Raw genomic sequence first — 27,961 nt, forward strand, 5'->3', positions numbered from 1 at the left:
TGTATGAGTGTGAATGAGTGTGTGTAGATGTTTCCCAGAGATGGGTTGCAGCTGGAAGGGCATCCGCTGCGTAAAAATTGTGCTGGATAAGTTGGCGGTTCATTCTGCGATGGCGACCCCAGATTAATAAAGGGAATAAGCCGAAAAGAAAATGAATGAATGAATGAACGAGTTTAGTTTTTACTTTTTGTTTTCAAATTTAATTAGGTTGAATTAGCTTTTAGAGGCAGATTTCCATGTTTTTATTCGTTTCAATATTTTGAAATGGCTTAGTTTTAGTTTAGTTTTTATTACTTTCAGTAATAGTTTTAGTTTTTTTTCTAAATAAGCATATTATAAATAATGTATATTAATATAAACTCAACCCTACATTTTTTGAAACGTATTTAGAGGACACAACCACTATCATCTACCACTACCATCTACCCATCCTCTAATTCAAATACAGCGGCCCACAAGATAACACCCTTAAGTAAAATATGTGTGCAAGCCTGCTTCTGAGGTTAAACACACAGTAGTGATGAAAAGTTCAGATCTTTGACGCGAACCTTAAATCTCAAATCTGATCTCAGTGTACTGTTCTAATAACTCTATAACAATATATATTGGTATATTTAGAGTCAGAGGAGATATTAGGCATGTTAAAAAGTAGTTTGTGGATAAGAGTGCTTACTGGAGATGCGAACCGTTTCAAAAGGTTCAGTTCGATTTGGTGAACTAGTTCAACTATTTCACTTAGAAGATGCGGTTAAAAAGATTCATGTATTCGCGATCACTAATAGAGAAAATCTGGGGTAAACTGGAGCACCCGGAGGAAACCCACGCAAACATGGAGAGAGCATGCAAACTCCACACATCAATGCCAACTGGCCCAGCTGTGACTCAAACCAGCGACCATTTTGCTGTGAGACAACAGTGCTAACCACTGAGCCACCGTGCCACCCCATACTTATTCAGTCTTGTGCTGATTAAACTATATTAAAGAATAATCACACAATTTTTGTACTGCGATTTAAATCATTTAAAAACATTCTAACCACTGGGCAAGATTCTAGTGGTTTAAAGGATAAAGTATAAATATTTAAAATCATAAATGGCAGTTATTGAGTATTTTAGAGCTCCACTGTGATCTTTAAATAGCCTTTTAATAATTTATAATTTTTTTCTAAACTACTCTTTTTCTAAACTATTTTTACTCTGAATGGCATTTTACTGACTGTATTTTGTATTTATCTTCAGAAAATCATGGTATAATTCATCATGTTCGTTTAGTTTTGCTTAGTATTATTTTTTGATGCTTGAAATCCCATTTTTGTCCTCGAGACATGCTGACGTTGTGATTAAAATATGCTGAGAAAGCACTCAAGCATGTCAGCCAAAAAAAGGAAATGCTGCTGACTTACCATTTATTGATTTAAGTAAAATAATGGTCGCAAACCAGTGTAAAATATGAATTGACTGACAATATTGCTGGTATAGTACAGTTTATGATTTTAAAAAGTTTTTTTTTTTTTTTTCAATTTTATCCATCACAACACGGGAAATTATGAGTCACATGCAGTGTTTGCAGAGTCTTCTGGGTGCTTTATTACTGTTAAAGTGAGTCACTTTGTACTGGCATGAAGATGAGTAAATGATGACAGAGTCTTTTTTTGGGCAGAATCTTTTATCTTTTAATTTAGTTTAACTAAAAACACAACAAAATCCATTTTGACAGATGCATGGTGCTATATTAATGTTTTCCAATGTAGTCATCACATTTTTTTGTAAACAGCATATAATGAAAACTACAAAGCAAATCCTTCCTTAGCCTCCTAGCTTGTGCAAACATATCCATATAACTGTGATCAGATTTTTCTTAACTGCTGTTTTCTCACCAATGCCATTTTGTCACGTGTTTATGTTGCTATTGAGAGGAAACAGTGAAGAACATACTTGCATGCAGGGCTTTACATTAACACCCGCCAACCCGCCAAATGCGGGTAGATTTCAGCTTTGGCGGGTTAGACAGACACTCCCACTAGCCACTTTGGCTGGTTGAAAATAATTTTTAAATTGTGGTTTTCTTAAAAGCAGGGTTTGACTACAAGAATGACCCAATATGCGTTCAAATGTGATCTTAGAACGGAGAAACAGCACGACTAACAAAAAAATTGCGAGCAGAAGAAAGCAGATGAATACCGAATGAGAGGTTAATCACTCGTGCTAACAGCTGATGTGATGCGCGCGACTGTTTAAAGCGCGTGCGCGCTCCTGTTCCCTTCCTTGAAGCACGCATGCCTGGAACGCAACTGTGATCGGATCTCAGGCAATCGAATAGTCAGGCAAAAGAGTAATGCTAATGCACACACAGTCTTGCTGCTTTCAAGAGCTCCAAGTATGTCTTTTTGTATGCAGCACCGGTTGCTTTCGCTTTGAACAGATTATTAATTGACCTTAACCGTGTTATCATCCTTCCATTATTATAGTATGTTTATCACCTGCTTTCTTTTGCTTATGGTTATTTTTGTTAATATGGTTTAATTATCATTTTTACAACAACATTGCTTTAATATGAGATTAACTCTTCGTTTATGTGTAGTTAACTGGTGAACTGAGAGACCTTTAGCGAGGACAGATTACTCTGCATATTTGTGATACACGACAATAATTCTTTGTAAAAGTCAATTGTTTTTCCTTGGTTGTTTTTAAAGAAATGTTTTGTTAAATAAAAAGTATAGTATACAGCTATATTTAGCTTGTTTTGACACATTTAAAATTTGTGGCTAAGAAATAATTCTTGTTTGGTGTCGTCAGAGATAAATTAGGTAAATCCTTAATTTTAAGTTCTGAAAAGTCATGTCACACATTTGCTCATACACGACACACAAAACGTGAAATGAATGAGGAGGCATGTGGGCATAACACAAAATCTTAATCAAGTAATTTTAGCATGTCAAAGTCATATTTATGCATATAAAAATATTTTCCCAACAACAAAGTTGTGGCTAGTGAAAATGCAGAGTGGCTAGTAACATTGGAAAACTACTAGCCACTGTGGCTGGTGATCAAAAAAGTTAATGTCAAGCCCTGCTTGCATGTAAATCTAAACTGCACATTCGGTACTGTGGATGTGTCTAAATATTCTTTATGAGATTTTCGCTGAAGCATCTTTTTTGTTTCTCATCATTCATTCATTTATTTTCCTTCCGCTTAGTCCCTTTATTCATCAGGGGGTTGCCACGGCTGAATGAATCGCCAATTTATCAAGCGTAAGTTTTACACAGCGAATGCCCTTCCAGCCGCAACCCAATAAATTGCAGGATGCATTTTATTCAACAACCACTGGTGTCACTAATATATGAAGGTAATCCTTATGTCAAATTTAAAACCCACGTAAAATGAATGATAATTAACAAAACCTTTCCAAACCTTTTTTTTAATTATTGATGCATATTCATTCAAATATTTTGCCATGGCACACTGACTGGCGTTGTTCATTGGTCACAGAATTGCAAACTATTGAGTTTTGCTCCTGATTTACCTTCATACTAATAATCAAGATATAACTTTGATGTTATATCTTATATAAAATATATCATTACTTTGAGTGTGTATAATGTGAGTGAAAATATAACAGAAGGATCTTACTTTGCGCTGGTGTAAAGAAAGGGGTTTTGTCTCCTGTAGTCTTTTCTTTCGGGATTTTTTCACCACTCTTAAATTGTCCTCGTCCACAAATGACACACAAAGGAAGCACTGCAACAAACACAAAACCCCTGGTTAGATGCCTGCATACAAAATCCCAATAAAAGCTTTAAATGTGTCTGTTTAAAGCACTAACTGTATTTTAAGGGATGGTTCACCACAAAATGAAAAGAAATACTCACCATTTACTCACCGTAAATTTCAAATTTCAAACCTTTATGAGTAACTTTTTTTTTTTTTTTTTGCTGAACACAACAGAAGATATTTTAAAGAATGTTGATAACCATTGACATCCATAGGTGACTTTTCATCCTAATGTGAAGCATTCATTTATAGGTTTTCCTTCGCTTTACTCTTTTTTTAAGGGTTGCCTCAGCAGAATAAGCCACCAACTATTCCGGCATACGCTTTATGCAGCGGATGCCCTTTAAGCCCAAACCCAGTACTAGAACACACAGATACAAACTCAACTGGAGCACCAGGAGAAAACCCACACAAACAAGAGGAGAACATGCAAACTCCACACAGAAATACCAACTGACCCAGCTAAGACTTAAACCAGTAACCTTCTTGCTGTGAGTTGACAATGCTAACCACTGAGCCACTGTGCCGCCCTTACGTGAAGCAAATATTTTCAAATGTTTGCAAAAAAATTGTAAAACCCCAATGTGAATTAGATGTGTTTTAGAGTAGCCGACTATAGTATTGGTAACCTAGTAACAAAAAGTAAACAAGGCAAGCAAAATGGCTTCACATGGGTGTAATTTTCATTAAGTCAGAAGCTGCGTCCCAAATGGCACACTATACACTATGCACTCATGCAGTATGTACTTATGCACTTACACACTCAACAGCATAGTATATGTAGTGTCGACACAAATGGAGCACTAGTGTTTTTTTTTTTACTAAACGGAAATTCAAACAATTTGGGACGCACCTTTACTTTATTTAGCAAATGTGTTTCCATCTCTCATTACTCATGTTATACATTTTACACTTACAACCTTTTACGCATTTTTATTCATAATTTGGCAGTTCTATCCCTCGTTTCTCATGAAATACTTCAAAATGCGCATTTGGAATGGAAAAACAGCTACTGTATGGATATCAATGGATACCTGTTTCAAACATTCTTCAAAATAACTTCTTTAAGTCTGTGTCAATAGCCTAGTGGTTAGGTGTGTCAACATATAGCTCACGACGATCTGAGTTAGATTCCTTTGCCGATCCTTCCCTTCTCTCCATTATTTCCTGTTAATACTCTACACTGCTTAATCCATTTAGGGTTAAAGATAACTTCTTGAAGAAAAAACTTGAAGAAAAAATCTGTGAACTAAAGTGAACATTAACGTGTTCACCTCTTCTCGGTCTTGAACGGCCTCAAACTTCCTCTCGGTGTAGTTCTGTTTTGCCTCTTTGGAGTAACAGCCGGTACCAATAAGCCAGTCCAGAAATATAGTTGTCTAAATAAAATTCAATAGTAAATAAATAATTTTACACTTTTTTACAAAAATTTTTTGCGAGACACTGTCTGTGGGTTTACTCACAATAGCATAATACGAGAGCGTAGACCCAATGTAGATGATTAGCTGAATGATGCTGAACTTTCCAGCCTGTGAAGAATATAGAAAGCTAATTATGTGAATCCTTATGCTAAAACTAACATGCAAAGTAACATGACCGTATGGAATCATATAGTCTCACCTTCCCAAACACCATCACATCAAACCTAATGCCATACATTTTGAAGAGAGTGCGCTGTTCCACGCCATTCACCGTTGAGTATCTCGCAAACCTATTAAATGATATCTATGAGAAAGGAGCGTTTAAGAGATGACATGCTTTTTAAGAGGATTTGGGTTGTTCACACCTGAAGTTGAGTCCAGGGTACAGGGTTCGGTTGCTTTCTTTTTCATCCAGGCGACGGAAGGAGTATTTGGGTAAACAGCTGTGAAAGAAGCGGTTCAGGTCACAGTCCCAGTTGATCTGGATCCCAATCACACCACCCTGTGAAGAAGATGCTGATAGTTATGATGAGACAACAGACAAGACTAGCCTAAACATTTGTTCTTTTTGTTTAGTACTTAAAGAACCATAACTAAATTAAGTAGTTTTCTTGTTTTTTATCTTCAGCATTTCTAGTTTTATCTCTTGTTTGTTTCAATGTGTTTGTGTGTCAGTTATTATTATTAGCTCAATTTAAAAACTAATTTTTAATGTCTTTGCCATGATTAAAGTACACAATAAAGTACATTAGTTGTTTTGCAAGATACTAGTATTCAGCTTAAAGTGCAATTTAAAGGCTTAACTAGATTAATTAGGCGAACTAGGTTAATTAGGCAAGTCATTGGACAACATTGGTTTGTTCTGTAGGCCAGTGCATCCCAACCCTGTTCCTGGAGGCACACCAATAGTAGGGATGTCCAGATCTGATCACGTGATCAAAAATAGGGCCCGATCACATGTTATCGATCAGGACTCAAATAAAAATGTATGTGTGTGTGTATGTGTGTATTCTTAGTCCCTTTATAAATCCGGGGTCGCCACAGCGGAATGAACCGCCAACTTATCCAGCAAGTTTTTACGCAGCGGATGCCCTTCCAGCTGCAACCCATGTCTGGGAAACATCCACACACAGATTCACACACACACTCATACACTATGGACAATTTGGCCAACCCAATTCACCTGTACCGCATGTCTTTGGACAGGAAACCCACGCGAAGACAGGGTGAACATGCAAACTCCACACAGATACGCCAACTGAGCCGAGGTTCGAACCAGCGATCCAGCGACCTTCTTGCTGTGAGGCGACAGCTCTACCTACTGCGCCACTGCCTCGCCCTGTTGCAGAGACTCTATTGATTAAATGCCGGCAAAGAAGAACACGGAGACAGCTTGAAGCGGAAAGCGCGAGTATGTCTGTGGTTTGGAGGTATTATAAAGTTGATGACGACAACATTGCCATTGCCAACATTGCCATTGTGAGATATGTAAACTTGGCATTGCGAGAAGTGGAAAGGACAAACCTGATAAGACACCTCAAAAACAAATGTAGAACCCCAATGTGAAATACCGTCTCACCATTATTTTACAAAAAAGCTCTGCCGGCTCTTTATAAGAAGATTTCTGACAAACTATTTGTCCTGTTACAAGATGTACCCCATGTTTTGTCACCACAGACATATGGATTTTGTCCGTAGCTCCCATGTCTCTACTAAGCCTTTATGTATTATAATAGTATCGGATCAGGTTTCAGTATCGGTAGAAACTCAAAATCAAATGACTCGAGGGCAAAAAAAACCTGATAGGGACATATTTTGGATGTCTCCTTTAGCTGACCCATTCATTTCAGGTTTTGGAATCTCTTTTAATGGTCTGATGAGTTGAATCAGTAGTGTTTGATTAGGAAGAGGTTGAAAATGTGTACTATTGGTGTGGCTTCAGGAACAGGGTTGGGAAACACTGCTTTAGGCAATCGAAACATATAATCTCTTAAGTAAGATATAATATACGAAAAATATAATTTCTAAAATAATAGTTTCTAATAATTTTGATCTCAGCAGTTTTCACATTTTACAAATATTTATTTATTTATATATAGTTGAAGTCAGAAATATTAGCCCTCCTAAATTTTTAGCTCCCCTGTATATCCCCCCCATCCCCCCACCCCAATTTCTGACAGTTTGTTTTATAGACAATCAAAAAAATATTGCTTAAGGGGCCTAATAATATTGGCCTTAAAGTGTTTTTTTTTATTTATAAGAACTGCTTTTATTCTAGCTGAAATAAAACAAATAATAATTTTTCCAGAAGAAAAAAAATATCATAGGACATTCTGTGAAAAATTCCTTGCTTTTTTTAAACAATAAATATTTGAAAAAGAAATCACTGGAAGGCTAATATTTGAGAAAATATATATAGTTAAGATCAGAATTATTAGCTCTCCTTTGATTTTTTTTTTTTTTTAATATTTTTAGTTTAACAGAGCTAGGACATTTTCACAGTAAGTCTCATAGTATTTTTTCTGTTGGAGAAAGTTTTATTTTGGCTAGAAAAAGCAATTTAATTTTTTAAAACAATTTTAAGGACAAAATGATTAGCCCCTTTAAGCTCTATATTTTTTCGACAGTCTACAGAACAAAACATCATTATACAATAACTTGCCTAATTATTCTAACCTGCCTAGTTAACCTAACGTACCTAGTTAAGCCTTTAAATGTCAGTTTGAACTGTATAGAAGTGTCTTGAAAAATATATAGTCAAATTATATTTACTGTCATCATGGCAAAGTGCGAGGCCGTGGCGCAGTAGGTAGTGCTGTCGCCTCACAGCAAGAAAGTCTATGGGTTGCTGGTTCGAACCTCGGCTCAGTTGGCGTTTCTGTGTGGAGTTTGCATGTTCTCCCTGCCATTGCCTGGGTTTCCTCCGGGTGCTTTGGTTTCCCCCACAGTCCAAAGACATGTGGTACAGGTGAATTGGGTAGGCTAAATTGTCCGTAGTGTATGAGTGTGTGTGTGTGTGGATGTTTCCCAGAGATGGGTTGCAGCTGGAAAGGCATCCGCTGCGTAAAAACTTCCTGGATAAGTTGGCGGTTCATTCCGCTGTGGCGACCCCGGATTATTAAAGGGACTAAGCCGACAAGAAAATGAATGAATGAATGAATCATGGCAAAGATAAAATAAATCCGTTATTAGAGATGAGTTATTAAAAATATTATGTTTAGAATGTGTTGAAAAAATCTGCTCTCAGTTAAACAGAAATTCAGGGGGGCTAATAATTCTGACTTCAATTGTACAAATATATGTTGATTGACATCAATAGTCCCTTACTAGTTTATTTCTTAATATTCTTCTTACCTCCACTGCCATCTCTGAAAACTTCTCCTTGGCTTCAGCCACAATGTCTCCCAGTCTGAATATGGGGCAGTATGGATTTTTGTAGCGGTGATAGATGCAGCCTTTAAAGTCAGTGTCCTTCATTTCAGACAAGATGTTTCTCCTAAATCAAAAATATTCAAGTTTTAAAAGTGGTGTGAACAGTACAGCTGTCAAATAGATAAACAGTTCTCCAGTCTCCGGCGCCTAGACTGCAGTTCTGCACAGGAAGTTTGGCCAGAGAAGAAATGAGTGTGCCCAACTGAGCCTGGTTTCTCTCAAGGTTTTTTTTCCTTAACTTTCGTCAATTGGTAAAGTTTTGTTCCTTCCCAATGTTGCCACTGTATTGCTTGGTTTGGGACACGTGGAGCTGCTTGTTTGGACTTTCAGCAGTGAAATTTAAACCATACTGATCTGAACTAAACTGAACTTCAACTGTGAAAACTGGACTGACACAGTTTCAGTTTACTAGAACTTCTATGTTAAGCTGTTTTGACACAACCTACATTGTAAAATCGCTATAGAAATAAAGATTAATTGAATTGAAAGAAATATAGTTAATCTGCAGTAGGCATGGGGCGATAACCGGTTTGAAGGTATACCGCGGTTCTAAAAAGTCAAGGTTTTAAAACCGTTAAAATTTTCTGTTATACCGTTCCTAAGGTATTTATAAGTTATTATTTTTTACAACTATTTTATTGAGTTTATTAGGGCAACATCAGAATAAGACCCTCCACATTACAAGCTACTGGTCAGTCCATGATTCAGGAAATATCTGAAAAACAAATCTCTTATAAACTAACATCCAACATGCTGTAGTGCTTAACAGTGCAGTGGCTTTACTTTATATCCAAAGAAAAGAAAGATATCCAATGATGCGTTTTCATGTTGAAAAGAAATCGGTTTTTGAAACTAATAAATACAGCAGAAGTCAATGACTTATTCGAATTAATTAGGTTGACATGTTTAAATATTAAAATATATATATTTATCATGTTCAATAGGATTGTTTTTTTACCAAGACTTTTAAAAAGAACTTGTTTTAGAGCAGTAATCACAATACCGTGAAATCGCAAAACCGTGATATTTTTACCCAAGGTTATTATACCATCAGAATCTTATACCGGCTCATGCCTAATCTGCAGTTATACAGTATAATGTACTTTTTTCTAATTTTGTACTAATTTTTATTACTGAGTTTTTGTAACATGGTGTGTTTATAAAAAAGTGTCTGGTGCATATGAAGAGGAAAGTGTTTCATACAAGTGGTTTGTCAAGCCCACTCAACTGTGTTTCAATGTACAATGCTTTGAGGTGCTTTCAACAGGCATTTATGTGGTGGTAGGGATTAATATAAAAAGATGATTAAATAATCAGTTTAAATTATTACCCTGGGCTTTCTTCAGGTTAATAACCTCAAATACTGCTTATGAGTTTCTTATTAGTGTTTGAAAGTGTATATGAATAACAGTTCATGAGTTATATCAGTGTATAAACATCTGTAGAGTAATTAAAATAACGTTTTCTGTGTTAAAAGTAAAATACCTTATGTAGTTAAATGCTGGAAATCTGATGTTATTCTTGATCATCACAGTGAAATTTTCTGCTGCAGCCAAAAGAGCAGGTCTGGGGAGAGAGAAATGAAAGTGTGACATTAGAACATATCTGTATATAGAATCTCAGTTTATATGAAAGTGCCACATTAAAGGGAAACTTCCTCAAATGGGTTCCTCAAAAGTCTCTGGCAGCACTGCAGATTTACTTATTTTGGGGCAAAGCTGATGATGAACTGGTCTTTGTTGACAAAGAGCTTTACTTGCAAATGTCCATGTCAGTGTATTTATAATTGTTTGCACAAATAACGTAACTGTTTCTATATTAATACCTTACCTTTAGATATTCCATACAATGAACTGTATAATATATATATATATTTATGGAATATTGAGCTAATGAAAACAGATGTGAATTATACTGATAGCTTTTGTGTGTAAAATGCCACATTATTTAATACCACATCTCTCATATATTCCCCAGTACTGGGTTGTGGCTGGAAGGGCATTTGGTGCATAAAACAAATGCTGGAATAGTTGGCGGTTCATTCCGCTGTGGTGACCCCTAATATATAAGGAACTAACCCAAAGAAAAATGAAGGAAATTAAATCTCTTATACAATAAATGTCACAGACATTCATCATAATTATAATTTTGTGCTCCACAAATTATCTATTTATCACACTGTAAAATGGCACCTGGGATTCTTCTTGTTCTCAATAGGGCACCAAGCTGTAACTTCACATGTTTTCTTTAGTATCTCCAACTTCACGCAGGCACCTGTCTGAACACCTTAAAAAAACACTAAGATAAACATCAGAGCGCACATACTTATGTCTTTTAATATTCAAATTCAATTACATTTAATTTCTTATCAAATTTTAATTGGTATGACCAAAATGAAAAAGTTACCATGGTTTTAAGACAAATAAAATAAAAATACATGATTTGTTTCATTTAAACATTGTAGCCACAAATTCAGCAAAGTTTTGCTTGACTAACCATTGTTTAACCGTAGTATATGTAGTAAAACTTTAGTTATGTGAATCGTAGTCAATGCATAAAAAACAAACATTGTTATTAGACTTTACTACAATATAAAACCATAGTTCATTTTAGAAATGCATAATCTAATGCTTCCTAAAGCACATGCAATGCTACTTTACAGTATATATTGTAACCTTACCATGGCTATGCTGGTCAGAAAACCCTTTTTCACAGTCTTTATCTGTTCGACACAGCTTCCCGTTTGGAAGGATCTGAAGAGTGAGCATAGAACTGCTTAACTTTGCCTTAAAAGGACAGTGGCTATAAGGTACCACAATGAAAACAAACATCATAAACTCACGCTGAAATAAAACTGCACTTACCTCTGCGCAGTTACCTTGTTTTTGGTTCTTTGTGACAATTGCATTTGTTGCAACGAAAAATGAGTTCTTTCCCTGCCAAAATAAAATAAAAGGGTCATTCCATGTCAACTCATCCAGAGGTCTGCAGCTTATATTTTATATTTTGCTAAAAAATATTTAAAAGAAAGCCAAAATATGAAATGTCATAGATGCATATTTACTGAATAATCTACTATTTTGTAGGGGAGAATTTTTCACCTGAGATTTGGTGCAAAAGTAAAAGGTATGTACAATTTAGAAAAATGTCAGCAATATTTTGTTATTTTTAGACATAAATGAGAAGGTCTGTTAGTAAAACCTTTTGATTTAAGCAATTTTTGTTACATTGTATATGCGTGCCAAACATTACACTTAAAATACTGGGAAAAAAACTTTGCATAGGTGCGTCAAGAAATAAAAAAATAATAAATGTAATGAAATAAATAATAAATAAATATAATTTATTATAATTAAATATATTAATAATTCCTGGTTCTATTTACCTGAGATGGTCCACTGTAATCCACCACATCCCACACAACGTCTGTAACAGACTTAAGGTGTTATCTTGCATTTCTTCATGTTTAAAGATCATTTAATTTCTATTATTTGTGGGGGACTTTTATTTTGAAAGGAAATCCGTTTTTCAGAGCAGAAAATAAATGAGAGAGCAGAAGGTAAAGCGGACGTTTCATAACAGTTTAACTAGAGCTCGTACTGAAAAGGACTGTTTACAAGTTTAATCAGCAACCCCCCGAAAAGGCATAAGGTTTGTTTCATCATATATTGTTAGTGAGAAATACATATTTTGTGAAGATATCTAAGAATGCTGATGTATGTTTTTGTATTGTTTTGCTCAGCTCTTACGGTGATTTCAAGAGTAAAGGAATGTAAATAAAGCAACTTGAAACATCAGTAAAGTTTCGGCCATCATTCGGATGGGGTCTGCTACAGTAAGAGCTTCACCTTCGCTGATTAAGATCCTCGCGGCAGGCGCAGGCGGACGGATATAACGCGACGACGGAAAGGGCATTGCAGTGAGTTATAATCAGCATAGAGCGTGATGGTCTACGGAGCTGAGACGTAAAAGGGTACGAGTTCAATATGGAAATGGATGAAGATGACCAAGAATCTGAGAGGCCGCTCCAAATGGAAAATGAAGGTAATATGGAAACAGATATAAAAGGAGCAATTGAACAAAAAGACAAAAATACATCAGAAGAACAGTGTCATGTACAAGAGAGCACAGAACTCCCTCGACGTTCAGAACGTTCTCGTATACCAACAGAGAAAATGCTTGCTTATCAAAAAGAGGAATGTAGAAAGAAAGAAAAAAAATTAACTACTTTGTATGAACAATGGAAGTTAGATGCTCGTAAAGCAAGGCAGGATTTAAAAACTGACATATCTGACAAGCAGCTTGCAGATATCGCTGATTCACTTGAGGATAAAAGGAATGGTATCATGAAAATCTTCATCGATATAAGGGAATTTATTACTCCTGCTGCTGACTTAAGACGTAAAATCGATGCATGTGATGCTGTGACCAATGACATTGTCAAAATAGTGTTGGAAAAAATATCAAATGTAGATGATGAGTATGATGCAGAAAGAGAAAGGGGGCGTCTAAGTGAACTTTTAGCACACAGTTACGCTCGCTCTATATTTGGTTCCAGTGCTTCACTAATGAGTGTCAACAGCCATTCTGGATCCTCTCGTACAGCAAGAAAACGAGCAGACGCTGCAGCAGAGCTGGCTGCAAAGGAGGCTGAATACAAGATGATGCAAGCAGAAAGGCAACAAAAGGAAAAATTAAGAAATATAGAAGAGCAATTCAAAAAAGAGTTAGAAACTCAAAGGTTTGAACTGGAATGTTTGCAAGTAGAAAAGGATATAGAGGTTGCTCGTGCCAGAGTAAAATCCTATGATGAAGAAATAAAGGAGGAAACAAGAAATCAGTCAATAAAAAGTGAAAAGCAGGGGCCGACAAATGAAAGGCAGCTTCAGGAATCTTATGTTCTTCAGTCAGCATCGCTCAGTGAAGTGTCTCACCTTGCTCAAGCAGTTCAGGACAGCATAGCCATAAACAGGTTACCCCTACCTGAGCCTACAGTGTTCAACGGAGACCCAATACAGTTTGTGGAATGGAAGTCATCATTTATGTTATTAATAGGTAAAAAGGGCATTTCAGCAGCTGACAAGCTTTATTATTTGAAAAAGTATGTGAGTGGCTCAGCGCATAGGTATCTTGAGGGCACCTTTTATCGAAATGATGAAGAAGCGTACAAAGACGCTTGGGACAAGCTTAATAAAAGGTACGGCCAGCCCTTTGTTATACAAAGAGCGTTTAGAGAAAAGCTGTCTAAGTGGCCTAAAATACAGTCCAAAGACGCAGAAGGTTTGAGAACATTTTCAGACTTTTTAAATGCATGTTTGCAAGCCATACCACATGTAAAAGGTCTGGAAATATTAAATGACTGTGAAGAAAACCAGAAGCTGGTGCAAAAACTACCTGACTGGGTAGCTTCCAGATGGAACCGTCAGGTCACAAAAACCCTTATGGATGACAAAGAGTTTCCAAGTTTCCATGACTTTGTCAATTTCATGACAACAGAAGCAGAAATTATGTGTAATCCCATCACTTCTTTACATGCTCTTCATTCATGCGAGTCACCTTATGAGAGAAGAATGTCAAAGGAAACTAAAAGAAGTAAAGCAATTGTTTTTAAGACACAAACAAGTGTAAACAATGACACACAATCAACAGTCAAAGGAAAGTTTACAGTGACTAAAACACAGTGTATGTTGTGTCAGGATGACAGTCATCAACTTCATAAGTGTCTGAAATTCATGGAGAAGTCTCTGAAAGACAGAAGAGCCTATGTGAAAGATAACAAACTCTGCTACGGGTGTTTAAAATCGTCCCACCATGCTAAGGAGTGTCGTCGTCGACACACATGTGATGTATGCAAGTTACGACATCCCACATGTCTTCATGATTACAATTATGACAAGGACGGAATCAGAGAACGACCATTGCCCATGGTAAGCAATGTGCATGCAACTGAAAGTGAAACTACTAATGCCATGTCACTTAATATCACAAGAGAAAGTCAGTCAGTCATTACATCGATGATCGTACCAGTATGGGTGTCTTCAGTTAAAAATCCATCCAACGAACAGCTTGTGTATGCATTGCTAGATACACAGAGTGACACTACATTTATTGATGAAGACATTAGTAATACACTGCAAGTAGAGAGTCACCCAGTGAAACTCAAACTAACCACCATGATGGGAGACAATGAGATTATTAGAAGCAATCGAGTAACGGATCTTCAAGTGAGAGGGTACAGTTCCTCAGTACATATCAGTCTTCCTCCTGTATACACAAAGGAGTGTATTCCAGCTAATTATGATCACATACCAACACAGAAAACGGCAATGAACTGGAGTCACTTGAAAGGAATTGCTGACGAAATGGCACCTCTACTCAATTGTGAAGTAGGCTTACTACTTGGCTATAACTGCCCTAGAGTGCTAGCTCCAAGACAAGTCATACTAGGTAAAAATGAGGAACCATATGCAATTTTAACAGATTTAGGGTGGAGTATTGTGGGCTGCTCCATACCAAGTATCAATGAATCAACAGGGTTCAGTCTTTGTCAAAGGATAGCTACAAAGGAGATACCAGCTATGACACCTGGGGATGCAGTCCGTATACTTGAATCAGACTTTAAGGACATCACAGTAAATGACAAGACAGTCTCTCAAGAGGACATCATGTTCCTAGACAAACTTTAAGTAGGAATAAAGAAAAATTATCTAGGACATTATGAAATGCCTCTTCCATTTAAGCAACGACCATCCTTGCCGGACAACAGAGAACTTGCATCAATCAGACTCCAACATCTGAACAAGAAGTTTTCCAAAAATGAGAAATACAAAACAGACTACTTCACTTACATGAATGACATTATTGACAGAGGTGATGCAGAAGTGGTAAATGATGAGGGAACCAGTGGTGAAAAATGGTACATACCTCACCATGGGATCTACCACCCAAAAAAGCCAGATAAGCTACGGGTTGTATTCGATTGCTCTGCAAAATTCAAAGGTACAAGTCTCAATGAACATTTACTATCAGGACCAGACATGATAAACAACCTCACAGGAGTCCTTGTAAGGTTCAGAAGGCATCCTATTGCAGTGATATGTGACATTGAAAAAATGTTTCACCAATTTCACGTTCAGGAAAAGGATCGTGATTATCTGCGCTTCTTATGGTGGAAAGATGGAGACACAAATTCAGTTCTTCAAGATTACAGAATGAAAGTGCATCTATTTGGTGCAGTCTCTTCGCCCGGTTGTGCAAACTATGGGCTAAGATATTTAGCCAATGAGTACAGCCAATCACACGCATTAGGCGCTCAGTTCATCACAAGGGATTTTTATGTTGATGATGGAGTTACAAGTGCAGAAACAGTAGAAAAGGCTATACAGTTGACAAAGGAAGCACGGGAGCTGTGTGCAAAGGGTGGTCTTCGACTTCACAAGTTCGTATCAAATGACAACACAGTTTTGCAAAGCATACCAGAATCAGAACGTGCTGTAAACTTTGAAACGAAAGATCTCACCTTCAATGAAATGCCACTCGAAAGAGCTCTGGGAATTCACTGGAACATACAGAGTGATAGTTTCAAATTCCATGTTCCATTAAAGGGTCAGCCTACAACACGTCGTGGCATATTATCCACTGTTGCCTCCATATTTGATCCTTTGGGATTTGTAGCTCCATTTGTTCTCAATGGCAAGAGAATCCTACAGGAAATGTGTCGCCAAGGAACTGGCTGGGATGATACACTTTACCCTGCACTCAAGCCACGGTGGGAGAGATGGCACAATGACCTTGTCAATCTAGAAAATGTGAACATACCACGATGTTATGTACCTGCTGATTTCGGAAAAGTAGTGAAAACAGAAATGCATCATTTCTCAGATGCGAGTACCTGTGGTTACGGTCAATGTTCTTATCTGAGGATGATAAATGAGGATGATGAAATTCATTGCTCTTTTCTTATTGGCAAAGCCCGGGTTTCTCCTTTAAAGATTATCACAATACCCAGGTTAGAGCTAACTGCAGCTGTAGTATCAGTCAGTATGAGCAATATACTCAGAGAAGAGCTTAACCTCATTGATGTCGACGAATTCTTTTGGACTGACTCAAAGGTAGTTTTGGGTTACATTAATAACGATGCCCGTCGTTTCCACACATTTGTAGCCAATAGAGTCCAAAAAATACGTCAAAGTACAACACCCAATCAATGGCTGTATGTCCCAACAGATGAAAACCCAGCAGACAACGCTTCAAGAGGGAGAACAATCAATGAGCTGCTTTCATCTAATTGGTTCTCTGGGCCTTCATTTTTGTGGGAAAAGGAAATAACAACCACAAATGTTGTGCCAGACCTCCCAGTCGGAGATCCAGAGGTAAAGAAAATTCAGACATTACACACAAAGACCATGGAAAATAAAGATCTTGTAGACCGATTGTCCAAGTTCTCATCGTGGTCTAAGACTATCAAAGCTGTTGCACGCCTTCTGAGATGGATTAAGAAAGATAAAACCAATTCACCAGCATCCGTAAGTGAACAAGAAGATGCTAAATGCTTGATTCTAAAAGGAGTACAAAGGCAAGTGTATCAGAAAGAGATTGAAGTGTTGAGTCAAGGAAAAAGACTTCCAAGTCACAGTAAACTTCATCATCTGGATGCCTTTATAGACAAAGATGGTATAATCAAGGTGGGAGGCAGATTAGATCACTCATCATATACTCACGCATTCAAGCATCCATGGATCCTGCCAAAGGAACACCATGTTACAAAGTTGATTATTGCACACTGCCATGAATGTGTAAAGCATCAAGGCAAGGGTTTCACAATCAATAATATCAGATCATGCGGCTATTGGATACCTGGAATAAACAGAGTGGTCACATCTTACATTCTCAACTGTGTGACTTGCAGAAGGATGAGAAGATCTGCTGAAGGCCAGAGGATGAGTGATCTCCCCTCAGAACGTGTAGAGCCTTCGCCGCCTTTTATGTATTGTGGCATGGACTGCTTTGGTCCATTCATGACTAAAGAAGGGAGAAAACATCACAAGAGGTACGGTCTGCTTCTAACATGCTTGTGTTCAAGAGCTATTCATATTGAAATGTTAGAAGACATGTCGACGGATGCATTTATTAACAGTCTGAGATGCTTTATTGCAATTCGAGGCACAGTAAGGCAAATAAAATGTGACCAAGGTACCAATTTCATAGGCGCAAAGAATGAATTGAATTCAGCATTGCAAGAACTCGATCCAGAACGCCTCACAACTTTTCTTGCAAACAAACAATGTGACTTTGTTTTGAATGCTCCTCATTCCAGTCATGCAGGGGGTGTATGGGAGCGTCAAATCAAAACTGTCCGGAGCGTTCTTAATGCTACCATCACCCTTTCAGCAGGCAGGCTTAATGATGCCTCATTGCGCACTGTATTTTACGAAGCCATGGCAGTAGTCAATAGTCGCCCTCTTACGATTGACAATCTGAATGACCCCAAGAGCTTAGAACCACTCACACCCAATCATCTGATAACCATGAAGCCCACCACAGCATTGCCTCCACCAGGAAAGTTCATTAGAGAGGATATGTATACAAAAAAGAGATGGAGACGTGTGCAGTACCTTACTGAACAGTTTTGGAGCAGATGGAAAAAGGAGTATCTACACAATATCATTGCAAGGCAACGCTGGCATGCTCCAAAAAGGAACCTTCAAATTGGTGATGTGGTCATGGATATAGAAGAAACATTGCCTAGGAGTGAATGGAGACTAGGGAGAATTATAGAGACTGTTCTGAGCCCGGATGGACTTGTAAGAAAAGCCAAAGTAGCACTTGGCGACAAGAGATTAAACAAGAAAGGAGAAAGAATGCATAAAATCTCAATAGTAGATAGACCCGCTCAAAAGTTGGTCTTGTTGTTGGAAGCAGAGTGAATGCATTTTCAATGGGACTTTATTGCACTTTATACACTTCCAAAGAGGGTTATAATTGGAAATTAGTTATGTTTGAGGAACATTGATAATTTGGTGGGAGTGTAACAGACTTAAGGTGTTATCTTGCATTTCTTCATGTTTAAAGATCATTTAATTTCTATTATTTGTGGGGGACTTTTATTTTGAAAGGAAATCCGTTTTTCAGAGCAGAAAATAAATGAGAGAGCAGAAGGTAAAGCGGACGTTTCATAACAGTTTAACTAGAGCTCGTACTGAAAAGGACTGTTTACAAGTTTAATCAGCAACCCCCCGAAAAGGCATAAGGTTTGTTTCATCATATATTGTTAGTGAGAAATACATATTTTGTGAAGATATCTAAGAATGCTGATGTATGTTTTTGTATTGTTTTGCTCAGCTCTTACGGTGATTTCAAGAGTAAAGGAATGTAAATAAAGCAACTTGAAACATCAGTAAAGTTTCGGCCATCATTCGGATGGGGTCTGCTACAACGTCTCCAACTTCTGGTAAGGTAATCTTTGCAACTCCCTTAACCTTTGTGGTGACAGAACTCACTACAAAATCATACTCCTGGTATTCTTTATTCCATAACATCATGATACTGGAAAGTAAAGACATTTAAGACTGGCTTGAGACACCAAATGAGGAAGTTATATCAATGATATAAATTGTAATTACATGGTACAATTGTAACCAAAATTCATCAATATTTTTGTTACACTAAGTTTTTAGCATATTTTTGTAGTAACACCGTGGTAAATCAAATAGGCTAGTTTGTTTACAAAAAAAACATTGTTTCTACACTTTTACTATAATAAAACCATTGTTAATTTTGTGGGTTCAACACTTAAACACAACATAATATGTGTGGAAAAAAGGCACATTGGCAAAGAATGTACATGAATGAGCTCTTGTTGGACGATGTGGGGGCGACATATGGAGAAACACTTACCAAATGAACATCAAGATCACTCCGTTTAACGTCCATTTCAGTGAGCCAAGTTTCACACTCTTGATTTTGACGAGTTTTTGCGTGTCGTATTCACAGAGGTTCAGCAAAACGCAAGGCATGGCGGTGATTTTGTAAACAGAGGGGAAGGACAGAAGCGATGACTGCGGAGTGCTGCTGTGCAGAGCTCGAGCACTAGAAGAAGAAGGTCACATGGTCAAGGGAGGACAGTTACAGTGCCATAATAATACACTCGTTCTTAGGGCGGAGAACGAGATACACTGAGTGTGTTGTGTTCAAATTGACTTAGCATTCATGCAGACCTTCATCTTGGGATCATGTTAGGATGCAAAAGTGATTGAAATGAATTGAAAAATTATTCTAGCGATTGTATTTGTCTGCTACAGGCAGCTATGGGGAAATGAAGAGTCCACTTGAAATTCGTTGTTTCTCTGGAGTATTTTGTTCGGTCTCAACTTTTCTTCTCAAATTTAAATAAAACATTGTTGTTTAAGATGCATTTATCTTCCTGAGAATAACAATTGATAAGAATAATTAATGTTTTTAAATTTGATCCACCAAATATTGCTTTCTTAACTCTTCTGAAATTTAATCATTGAATAAAGAGAAATAAATAAAGAAAGAAAAAATATATACATATATATATATATATATATATATATATATATATATATATATATATATATATATATATATATATATATATATATATATATAATTCCCACTTATTTTCAGTGTAAAACATTCTGCTCGAAATCTTTTATATTTGAAATGATACAGACTAAAATATAGAGATGATTGACTTCAAACAACACCACAGTGAATACATTACATTTTCAGTTTTTACAGTACACTTTTTGGTGTTTTTTGTGTAAATTGCAGTTCTTGCAGGCTTTTTGGTAACTGTGCAATACATTCATAAAGAGATCCTTTATGTGGCTTACTTGTCCCATGGCTTGAGTCGTTCTGACACCCATATTGTTTTAAAATTCAGATTGTGGGCCTGTGTATGACTATTACAAATTTACAATTTGCTTGAAATAGATTTTTAAAAAATTCAGTTTTGCAGTTTTATATACTCTCTTTTAAATCAAGGACGATGATGTTTAGTAGAAGTCATCCCAGCAGGCACATAGCATCATAAGATGTCAACATTGGATTAGATTTAGGTCATAACGTCAGGTGAACAAAATTCAATGTCTAGCCAGCATCTAAGGACACATTATTTTGATGTCCAATAGGCTAACAACGTCAAATTACGTTGTTATTTAGGTTGATTTTAGGTTGTGCTGGAAATTGACTGAAATCCAACATCTGATAGATGTCATGGTGGTAACGTCCATGCATCAAGGTGTAGCATGATTAGACGTTGGTATTTGGTTGATTTTATGTTGGACATTGACATCAGCCTGATGTTGGGTTCTGATGTCAACTTGATTTTTATTTCCATACATAATCCAGCGTCCACACAACGTTGGGGTACGTTAGGGTACAACATCAAAATAGCGTCATGTTGACGTCCTGTGCCTGCAGGGACAGTTTTAGTAACCAATCTGATTAATGAGCGGTTTTAGATGTGCAAAGCAGATGTATCATTTATCCTAGTTTTGCATTTATTTTGATGGCATCAGAACATTAAGGACATTTGAATAGTAAAATTCTTCAGACTACATTTTACCCAAAATATACCCAAGTATGCCTAAATAGCAAACAAACAAGGTTTGACTAGGCAAATTTCAAACGCTAATAACATGATCATTCAATACTGATTGTTGCATACATTTAGCATCAGTAAAGATAGTACACAAAAAAACTATTCACAAATTCCAACCTGTAATCAAACCTATAATGAGCATGGAGCATTTTTCCCATTTTGCCTCATTTGTGTTTCCAGCTTTGACCAAAGCCTGCTCTCATTAACTCATTCAAAGTCAGTTTGCATACGAGATTCATTCCCCCGTTTCTACATAAGACAACACGCATCTCGCCAGATGTCATATCAGTGCAGGACTCTGAAGAGAAAGATGAGCACCGACGTTGGCGACGTTCTTTTTTTCCTTGGAGTTGGGGTTGTCGGTGTTTCTGGAAATATATTCAACCTCATTTTCACTGTACAACAGCAAGTAAAAACCAGAACCATTCAGACTGTGGGCTTGATCCTAGATGTCATCTCCATCAGCAACATCATCTTAGCACTGGCTATTCTCAGCATGGTGGTTGGCATCTTTCTAAATCCCCAAATCTGGTGCATCAAGCCATATCCTTTTGATCTCCGTCTTGAAATTTATCTAATGTTGACTTGCGGCTTCATCAGCTTCTGGGCCATTGCTTGGCTGAGTCTCTTCTACTGCATCAAAGTTGTAAATTTCTCCTCTGAGATTTTCAGAACACTGAAGAAGAACATCTCAACTGTGATCAACACTGCGGTGCTGCTGAGCTGCTTGTTCTCCTGCTTGTTTTTCATCCCACTGTTCAGCCTTGATACTGTGGATTCAACGGAACAAAATGACAATGCGTATGGTAATGTGACCTGTCCAATGCCTTCTTTCACTATTCAGATGAACCAAGATGCATACTCAGCTGCTGTTCTGTTCCTCCTCTGCCCAATTCCACTGATGATCATGTTGCCCACCTCTGTCAGAATGGTGGTCCATCTATGCGCCCACACACGGGCACTCCAAAAGAACCAGACGCAGGTGCAGGGATCCGACTCATATCTCCTTGTGTGCAAACTCACCATCTCCCTGGTGGGAGTTTATCTGTTCAACCTATTCTTTGTGTCTTTGTTCATCCTTATGAAGCTAATCGGGGCATATATCACATATCAATACCTAGTCAGTACTTTTACCTTTTACTGTGGAGTGACTTCAGCACTCCTGACGGCTTCAAACAGGTATCTGAAAGATAAGCTCTGGAGTTTGTTCTGTTGCAGAAAAGCAAAGGAGCCAGCTAGCAAAAGCCACACAGTTGTGACAGGGGATGTTTGATGTGATGAAAAATAGAGTTTCATGTTTTTTTTTTTTTCCTTTTTCTGAATTATAATGTTTAGACCAGAGATGCCCAAAGTAGGGCCCACGGCCAAAGTGGACCCCTTGTAACTTTTGATTTGGCCCACCATCCCACCTGAGAGGAGAGTGAGAATGATGGAGAGGGTTTGGGTGAATGCCTTTAACACAGAGATCGTCAATTCTAATTTGATGTTTTCTTTTTCTTTTCTTTTTTTGTGTTAGTTTTATTGCCAAGCTGCAAAAAAAGCTAACTGAAATTAAACGTTTCAATTAAATGTTGGAAATGAATCTGATTTTTAAAAATGTAAATACTGTCACTTGATGAATAGAGGACTATGCAGAAGCAAATCAAGGCAAAAACTAGTGTAATTGTGTTATTTATTTTATTTACCTTCTGCCCACTAGCCTCAATCTCGTTTGGTTTTTGATCCTTCATAAGAAAAAGTTTGGGCACCCCTGATTTAGACCACTTCACAAAAACGTATCTGCTATCAGAGGCATATCGGACATAAAAGTGGGGGGGGGGGGGGGGGGGGGGCAGCCAAAAGTTTATGTGCATATAATTATTAATCACCTGTTTCTAAACGGTCCGTCTCTAAAACTAGGGGGACGTATTCACAAATCCCTATCCCTACAAATCCTGCTATTTTAATGTCATCATAAAACAAATCTCTTAATTAACAATTTCTTTTATAATGGAATTAACATGACTGCTTAGTTATTATTTTAGCTAAATGGCAGCCTGCTTATTTAGTTTCTGATAGAAAAAAGTTTTTGTAATCTTAAGTTTTTGTATCTCTGCTCTCTATTTTGTTGTCTACAGTAGTGTATATTAATTTGATTGAGCTTGTATTGACATGCTATAAGACGCAATTTACCTCACATATTGTAATGTGAAGGGATGCTGACAAAGAGGGTGTGAATCCAAATGCAGAGTTTATTAGCAGGATGGTCAGGCAAGGAACGGTCTACTCAGTGGCAAACAGATGTACACAGGAAACGGAGAGTTGTAGTCATAAACAGACTGATGGCCAAAAAGGCAGGCAGCAGACAACATAAGAAACAAAACAAAGCAAGGTTCAAACGCGGAAAGCAAGGCAAGAAAACTAAACCACGTCATAATATCCACAATGCCGTATAAGAAGACTCAGCCATGAAGAGTGTGTGTGTGTATGTGTGCGCACTGTATAAAATAGTCCATGTAATCAGTTCTAAACAGCTTCAGCTGTGTCTGTTTGCAATCATGAGGATCTAGACCAGGTGTGTAAGTGGTGCATGACTGGATTAGTACTTATGAGACAGGATTGTAGTTCATGTAAATGTGAAGGTTCTTCAGTGATTCATGAAGGTTATATCGCTGGTGATCGTGACACAGAACAATCTATGAGTTTACTTTTTTTTTATTCTACAATGCTTTTACACCATAGCCTCACAAAAATACTTTCCTCCTTTATTAAGCCATACAGATGACAATGGAGAAGCTTTGTGAGTGAAAAACATAAATCCTTACATCTTATAGGACATCTGAATATAGTAAATGTATTTAAATTATTCTAAATATATGCCTAAAATTGATTTATTTCTTTCGAAAAATCATACACAAACAATTCTTTAAACAAAATACATTTTAAGATATGCCTAAATAGGAAACAAACAAGGTTTTGAATTGGAACATTCCTGAAGCTGATTACATGAACATTCAATTGATTGTTATGCATGTTATGCATGTGAAAAAAAAAGTAGTCTCAGTGTCTCTAAGTGACGTGACATGGGTTCACCATCACTGAAGAAAGTACTTAGAGTGTTGTGTAATCTGACCTCTAATCAGCATTTCTGCCATTTAACCTAATTTGTATTTCCAGCCTGGACCAAAGCCTGCTCTCATTAACTCATGCAAAGCAACTTTGCATATGAGGATCATTCCCCATTTCTACATAAGATAACATGCATCTTGCCAGATGTCATACAGTATCAGCGCAGGACTCTAAAGAGAAAGATGAGCACCGACGTTGGGAACGTTCTTTTTTTCGTTGGAGTTGGGGTTGTCGGTGTTTCTGGAAACATATTCAACCTTATCTTTAGCTTACAACAGCAAGTAAAAACCAGATCCATTCAGACTGTGGGCTTAATCCTAGATGTCATCTCCATCAGCAACATCATCTTGGTACTTTCCACTCTCGCCATGGTGGTTAGTGTGTTTCTGAATGCCCACATTTGGTGCATCAAGCCATATCCTCTCGGTCTCCGTTTTGAAATGTATCTAATGATGACTTGCGGCTTCATCAGCTTCTGGGCCATTGCTTGGCTGAGTCTTTTCTACTGCATCAAAGTTGTGAATTTCTCCTCTGAGATCTTCAGAACATTGAAGAAGAACATCTCAACTGTGATCAACACTGCGGTGACGTTGAGCTGCTTGTTCTCCTTCTTGCTATTCCTTCCAGCGTTCAGCCTCGATCTTCCAGATTCAGCGGATAAAAATATCAGCGAGACAAATATCACAACCTGTCCACAGCCGACTTTCACTCTACAGATAGACATAAATGCATACGCAGCCGCTGTCCTGCTCCTCATCTGCCCGATCCCTCTGATGATCATGTTGCCCACCTCTGTCAGAATGGTGGTCCACCTCTGCGCCCACACACGGGCACTCCAGAAGAACCAGACGCAGGTGCAGGGATCCGACTCGTATCTCTTGGTGTGCAAACTCACCATCTCTCTGGTGGGAGTTTATCTGTCCACTCTATTTATGGTGGCATTGTATTTCATTATAAAGGTTTTGGGGGCATTTATGACATATCAAGCCCTAGTCAGTGCCTTTACTTTTTACTGTGGAATGACTTCAGTGCTACTGACGGCATCAAACAGGTATCTGAAAGATAAACTTTGGAGTCTGTTCTGTTGCAGGAAAGCAAAGGAGCCAGTTAGCAAAAGTCAGACAGTTGTGACACAGGATGTCTGATGTAGTGCAGTTTAGTTAAAGCGAAATTCAACCCCCTTAGACCTTTCTTCATCTTCAGAACACTAATTAATATATTTAAGAGCTCTCTGACCATCTGTAACCCCGCCGGTCCTACGTCACCCAACCCGCTCAGAGATGGTGTCCAACCGGCGACCTTCTGCATTGGAGTTGGTTGCTCTAACAAGGAGGCTAAAGACCATGGTCTCTAGCGTCTGTCTCTAGAGCACATTTAGAGGTCAGAGGAGTCAGGTTTACCTGCACAGCACTTACTAGCTGGCCTCCGTTTCACCTACATAGATAGCAAAGGTCCAGAAACATTGTCAAAATCTCATGTGGTTTAAGTGGTTCAACTATAATCATACTATAAAGCTACAAGAACAATTCTGTGTGCCAAAGAAAAACTGTAAAAACATCTTGGTTTGCCAATGTGTCCCGGGAATACGGCATACGGAATGCTGACTCTAATGGCAATACATTGTATATCCTGCAGTAAATGCCTAAATTGACAACCAAGTTCGAGGAGAAAACCTTGGTGAAAAAAGTTGGTTTTACTGTTTTTAGGGAGCTTTAGCTTTTAAATGATTACAGTTGAACCACTGAAGTCAGTTTTGACAATGTTTTTGGCTCATTTTCTAAACTTTGAACATCTCCTGGCCATTGCTGCTTATGAGAATAAGGGAGCTCTTGGATTTTCAATTAAAATATCTTAATTGTGTCATTTGTCATTTTAAACATGAACAAAGGTCTAAGGGGATTGGAACGACAAGAAGGTGAGAAATTAATAGCGGATATTTTATTTTAGGTAGAAATAAGCTTTAAGGGGACATAAACAGTAGTTCTTCATGTTTTTATTTACAATATTCAGACTACAATACTAAAAAGCAGATGCTATTTTAATGTCACTGTAAAAAAAAGTACCATAATGCAATTCAAAAGTGTAAATTCACAGGTGTATTTACTATTTTGAATTGTATTATAAGACCTCAATCTCTGTTCTGTAAACATTTAAAGCTGTAAGTTTAACAAAGTGACTTTTATTCACATTTTAGTAGCTTAAAGCAAGACCTGATATACATGGCAGTAAATCTGTAAAATAAAATAAAAGTTCTCCTAATTTGTATTTCATTCATATGGTTTTCCCCGTTTTCATCAGCTACGCCTCAGTGATGTGTGATGTCTATGTTTAGGATACTGCTACTAGCTGTATGCTACTTTTTCTCAGAATTCATACAAAATCGCCACCTGATTTTTACATGTGATTGGTTTGGAACTGGAAACTTGTCTATGTAGAAAAACATCAAATTTGTTCTCATAATATTGTGTAACGAATATGTCTTTGATTTAATGAATGGAATGCTTTAATTTAATTGGTAATTTAAATGTAGAGATAAATGTTACATTAGTATCTAGTTTATGTTATTTTACCGAACTGTGATAAATATTAATAAAATATTCCACATGAAAACTGTTTCTGAAATGCTGAGCATTGCCTCACACTCAAAGACTACACAAAAGTGATTTTAAATAAATGTAAGTAAGTGCAATCAAAATTCAGGTGAAATGATGGGAAACACTTTATTTTGATGGTCCATTTGAGTATTAGTAGACTGTCTGCTTAAAATGTTGATATACTCCTTCAACAAACATTTAACTGACTTTAAGAAACTTTGCAAGTACATGTCAACTTAAACTAACCCCCAAACTAACAGTCTAGTTAGAATTTAATGAGAATTAGTTGCAATGTAACTTAAATTCAACAAACAAAATAAAATAAATGCTTAAAATAAAAACAAAACAAAGTGTGATCAAATAAGGTTTCGTTATTATTCAGTTTAACAGATATGTTAAATTAAAACAATACTTATTCTGCCCTGTCCTTAAGAAAACATCTAAAACAATAAGTGATAGTACTATATTTGAAACTACTGGAACTCCTTGTTTACAAATAGATAAAAAAAATAGCAGTTTAAAGGATAATGGCAAATTTCTAAAGATTTAATGAGTTTTTTTTGTGCTGCACTGTGATCATCAAAGGGATAGTTCATGAAATGAAAATTCTGTCATCATTTACCAGCAACCAGCATTCTTCAAATGATCTTCTCTTGTGTTTAACAGAACACGAAACCTCAAAGGTTTAAAAATTATTTTAAATGATTTAAATGATAAATGATTTTTGTTCTTTGCCTGACAATGTTTTTGTATATAAACTTTTGTTACAGTGACTGTCATTTTTGACTCCTGCATTTAGACATTTCACCTTCAAAACTTTTTACTTACAAAAGTATTTTTTCTCTTACAAAAGTATTACATATACTCTATACAAGTGCCGTGCCGTTCACTAGCCTAAAATCTAAATTCTCTACCACTTTTGGAGGATAGGAGCTGACATTTACTAAATATCCTTTCTATTCATTTAAAACATGTGATTTATATGAATTTGATCAGCTGTTCTTGAG

At 37.1% G+C, this 27,961-nt stretch overlaps 3 protein-coding genes across 14 annotated transcripts in view; 2 read left to right on the forward strand and 1 right to left on the reverse strand.

Moving 5' to 3' along the window:
- Positions 1-19,732, reverse strand: part of p2rx7 (purinergic receptor P2X, ligand-gated ion channel, 7) — a 22,044-nt gene extending 2,312 nt beyond the window's left edge. The window contains exons 1-13 of one of the 3 annotated variants that reach the window (XM_068222891.2): positions 19,521-19,732; positions 19,056-19,169; positions 12,010-12,043; positions 11,489-11,560; positions 11,305-11,377; positions 10,817-10,910; positions 10,110-10,190; positions 8,547-8,688; positions 5,558-5,694; positions 5,392-5,482; positions 5,235-5,300; positions 5,046-5,150; positions 3,631-3,738 (exon numbers count right to left, since the gene is read on the reverse strand). In XM_068222891.2, coding sequence (XP_068078992.1) covers positions 3,631-3,738; positions 5,046-5,150; positions 5,235-5,300; positions 5,392-5,482; positions 5,558-5,694; positions 8,547-8,688; positions 10,110-10,190; positions 10,817-10,910; positions 11,305-11,377; positions 11,489-11,560; positions 12,010-12,043; positions 19,056-19,169; positions 19,521-19,639 — 1,236 coding nt within the window. In that variant the 5' untranslated portion in view covers positions 19,640-19,732. 3 annotated transcript variants of the gene reach the window in all.
- On the forward strand, positions 12,155-27,726 carry tas2r200.1 (taste receptor, type 2, member 200, tandem duplicate 1). 10 transcript variants are annotated; one of them, XM_073909823.1, is made up of 5 exons: positions 12,155-12,275; positions 12,367-12,668; positions 18,966-19,074; positions 24,005-24,031; positions 24,409-27,726. In XM_073909823.1, the coding sequence occupies exon 5, from the start codon at positions 24,438-24,440 to the stop codon at positions 25,503-25,505; it is 1,068 nt and encodes a 355-aa protein (XP_073765924.1). In that variant the 5' UTR covers positions 12,155-12,275; positions 12,367-12,668; positions 18,966-19,074; positions 24,005-24,031; positions 24,409-24,437; the 3' UTR covers positions 25,506-27,726. The 10 variants fall into 10 exon arrangements, 7 of the variants coding, with proteins under 7 accessions (XP_073765924.1, XP_073765923.1, XP_073765922.1 ...); XR_012383820.1 differs by lacking the exons at positions 24,005-24,031; positions 24,409-27,726 and adding an exon at positions 19,617-20,136; XR_012383819.1 differs by lacking the exons at positions 24,005-24,031; positions 24,409-27,726 and adding an exon at positions 16,851-18,874 and having other exon boundaries at positions 18,966-19,025.
- On the forward strand, positions 21,563-22,525 carry tas2r200.2 (taste receptor, type 2, member 200, tandem duplicate 2). Its single transcript, NM_001020505.1, has one exon. It carries the CDS (start codon positions 21,563-21,565, stop codon positions 22,523-22,525), a length of 963 nt encoding a protein of 320 aa, NP_001018341.1.
- Positions 27,727-27,961: the final 235 nt, after the last annotated feature.

This window comes from Danio rerio, chromosome 8 (assembly GCF_049306965.1).
Source record: "Danio rerio strain Tuebingen ecotype United States chromosome 8, GRCz12tu, whole genome shotgun sequence".
In the NCBI taxonomy this organism is placed as follows: Eukaryota; Metazoa; Chordata; class Actinopteri; order Cypriniformes; family Danionidae; genus Danio; species Danio rerio.

Coding starts and splice junctions, on each gene's coding strand:
- tas2r200.1 (XM_005167188.6), top strand. CDS start 15,347: ATGCCTCTTCCATTTAAGCAACGACCATCCTTGCCGGACAACAGAGAA.
- tas2r200.2 (NM_001020505.1), top strand. CDS start 21,563: ATGAGCACCGACGTTGGCGACGTTCTTTTTTTCCTTGGAGTTGGGGTT.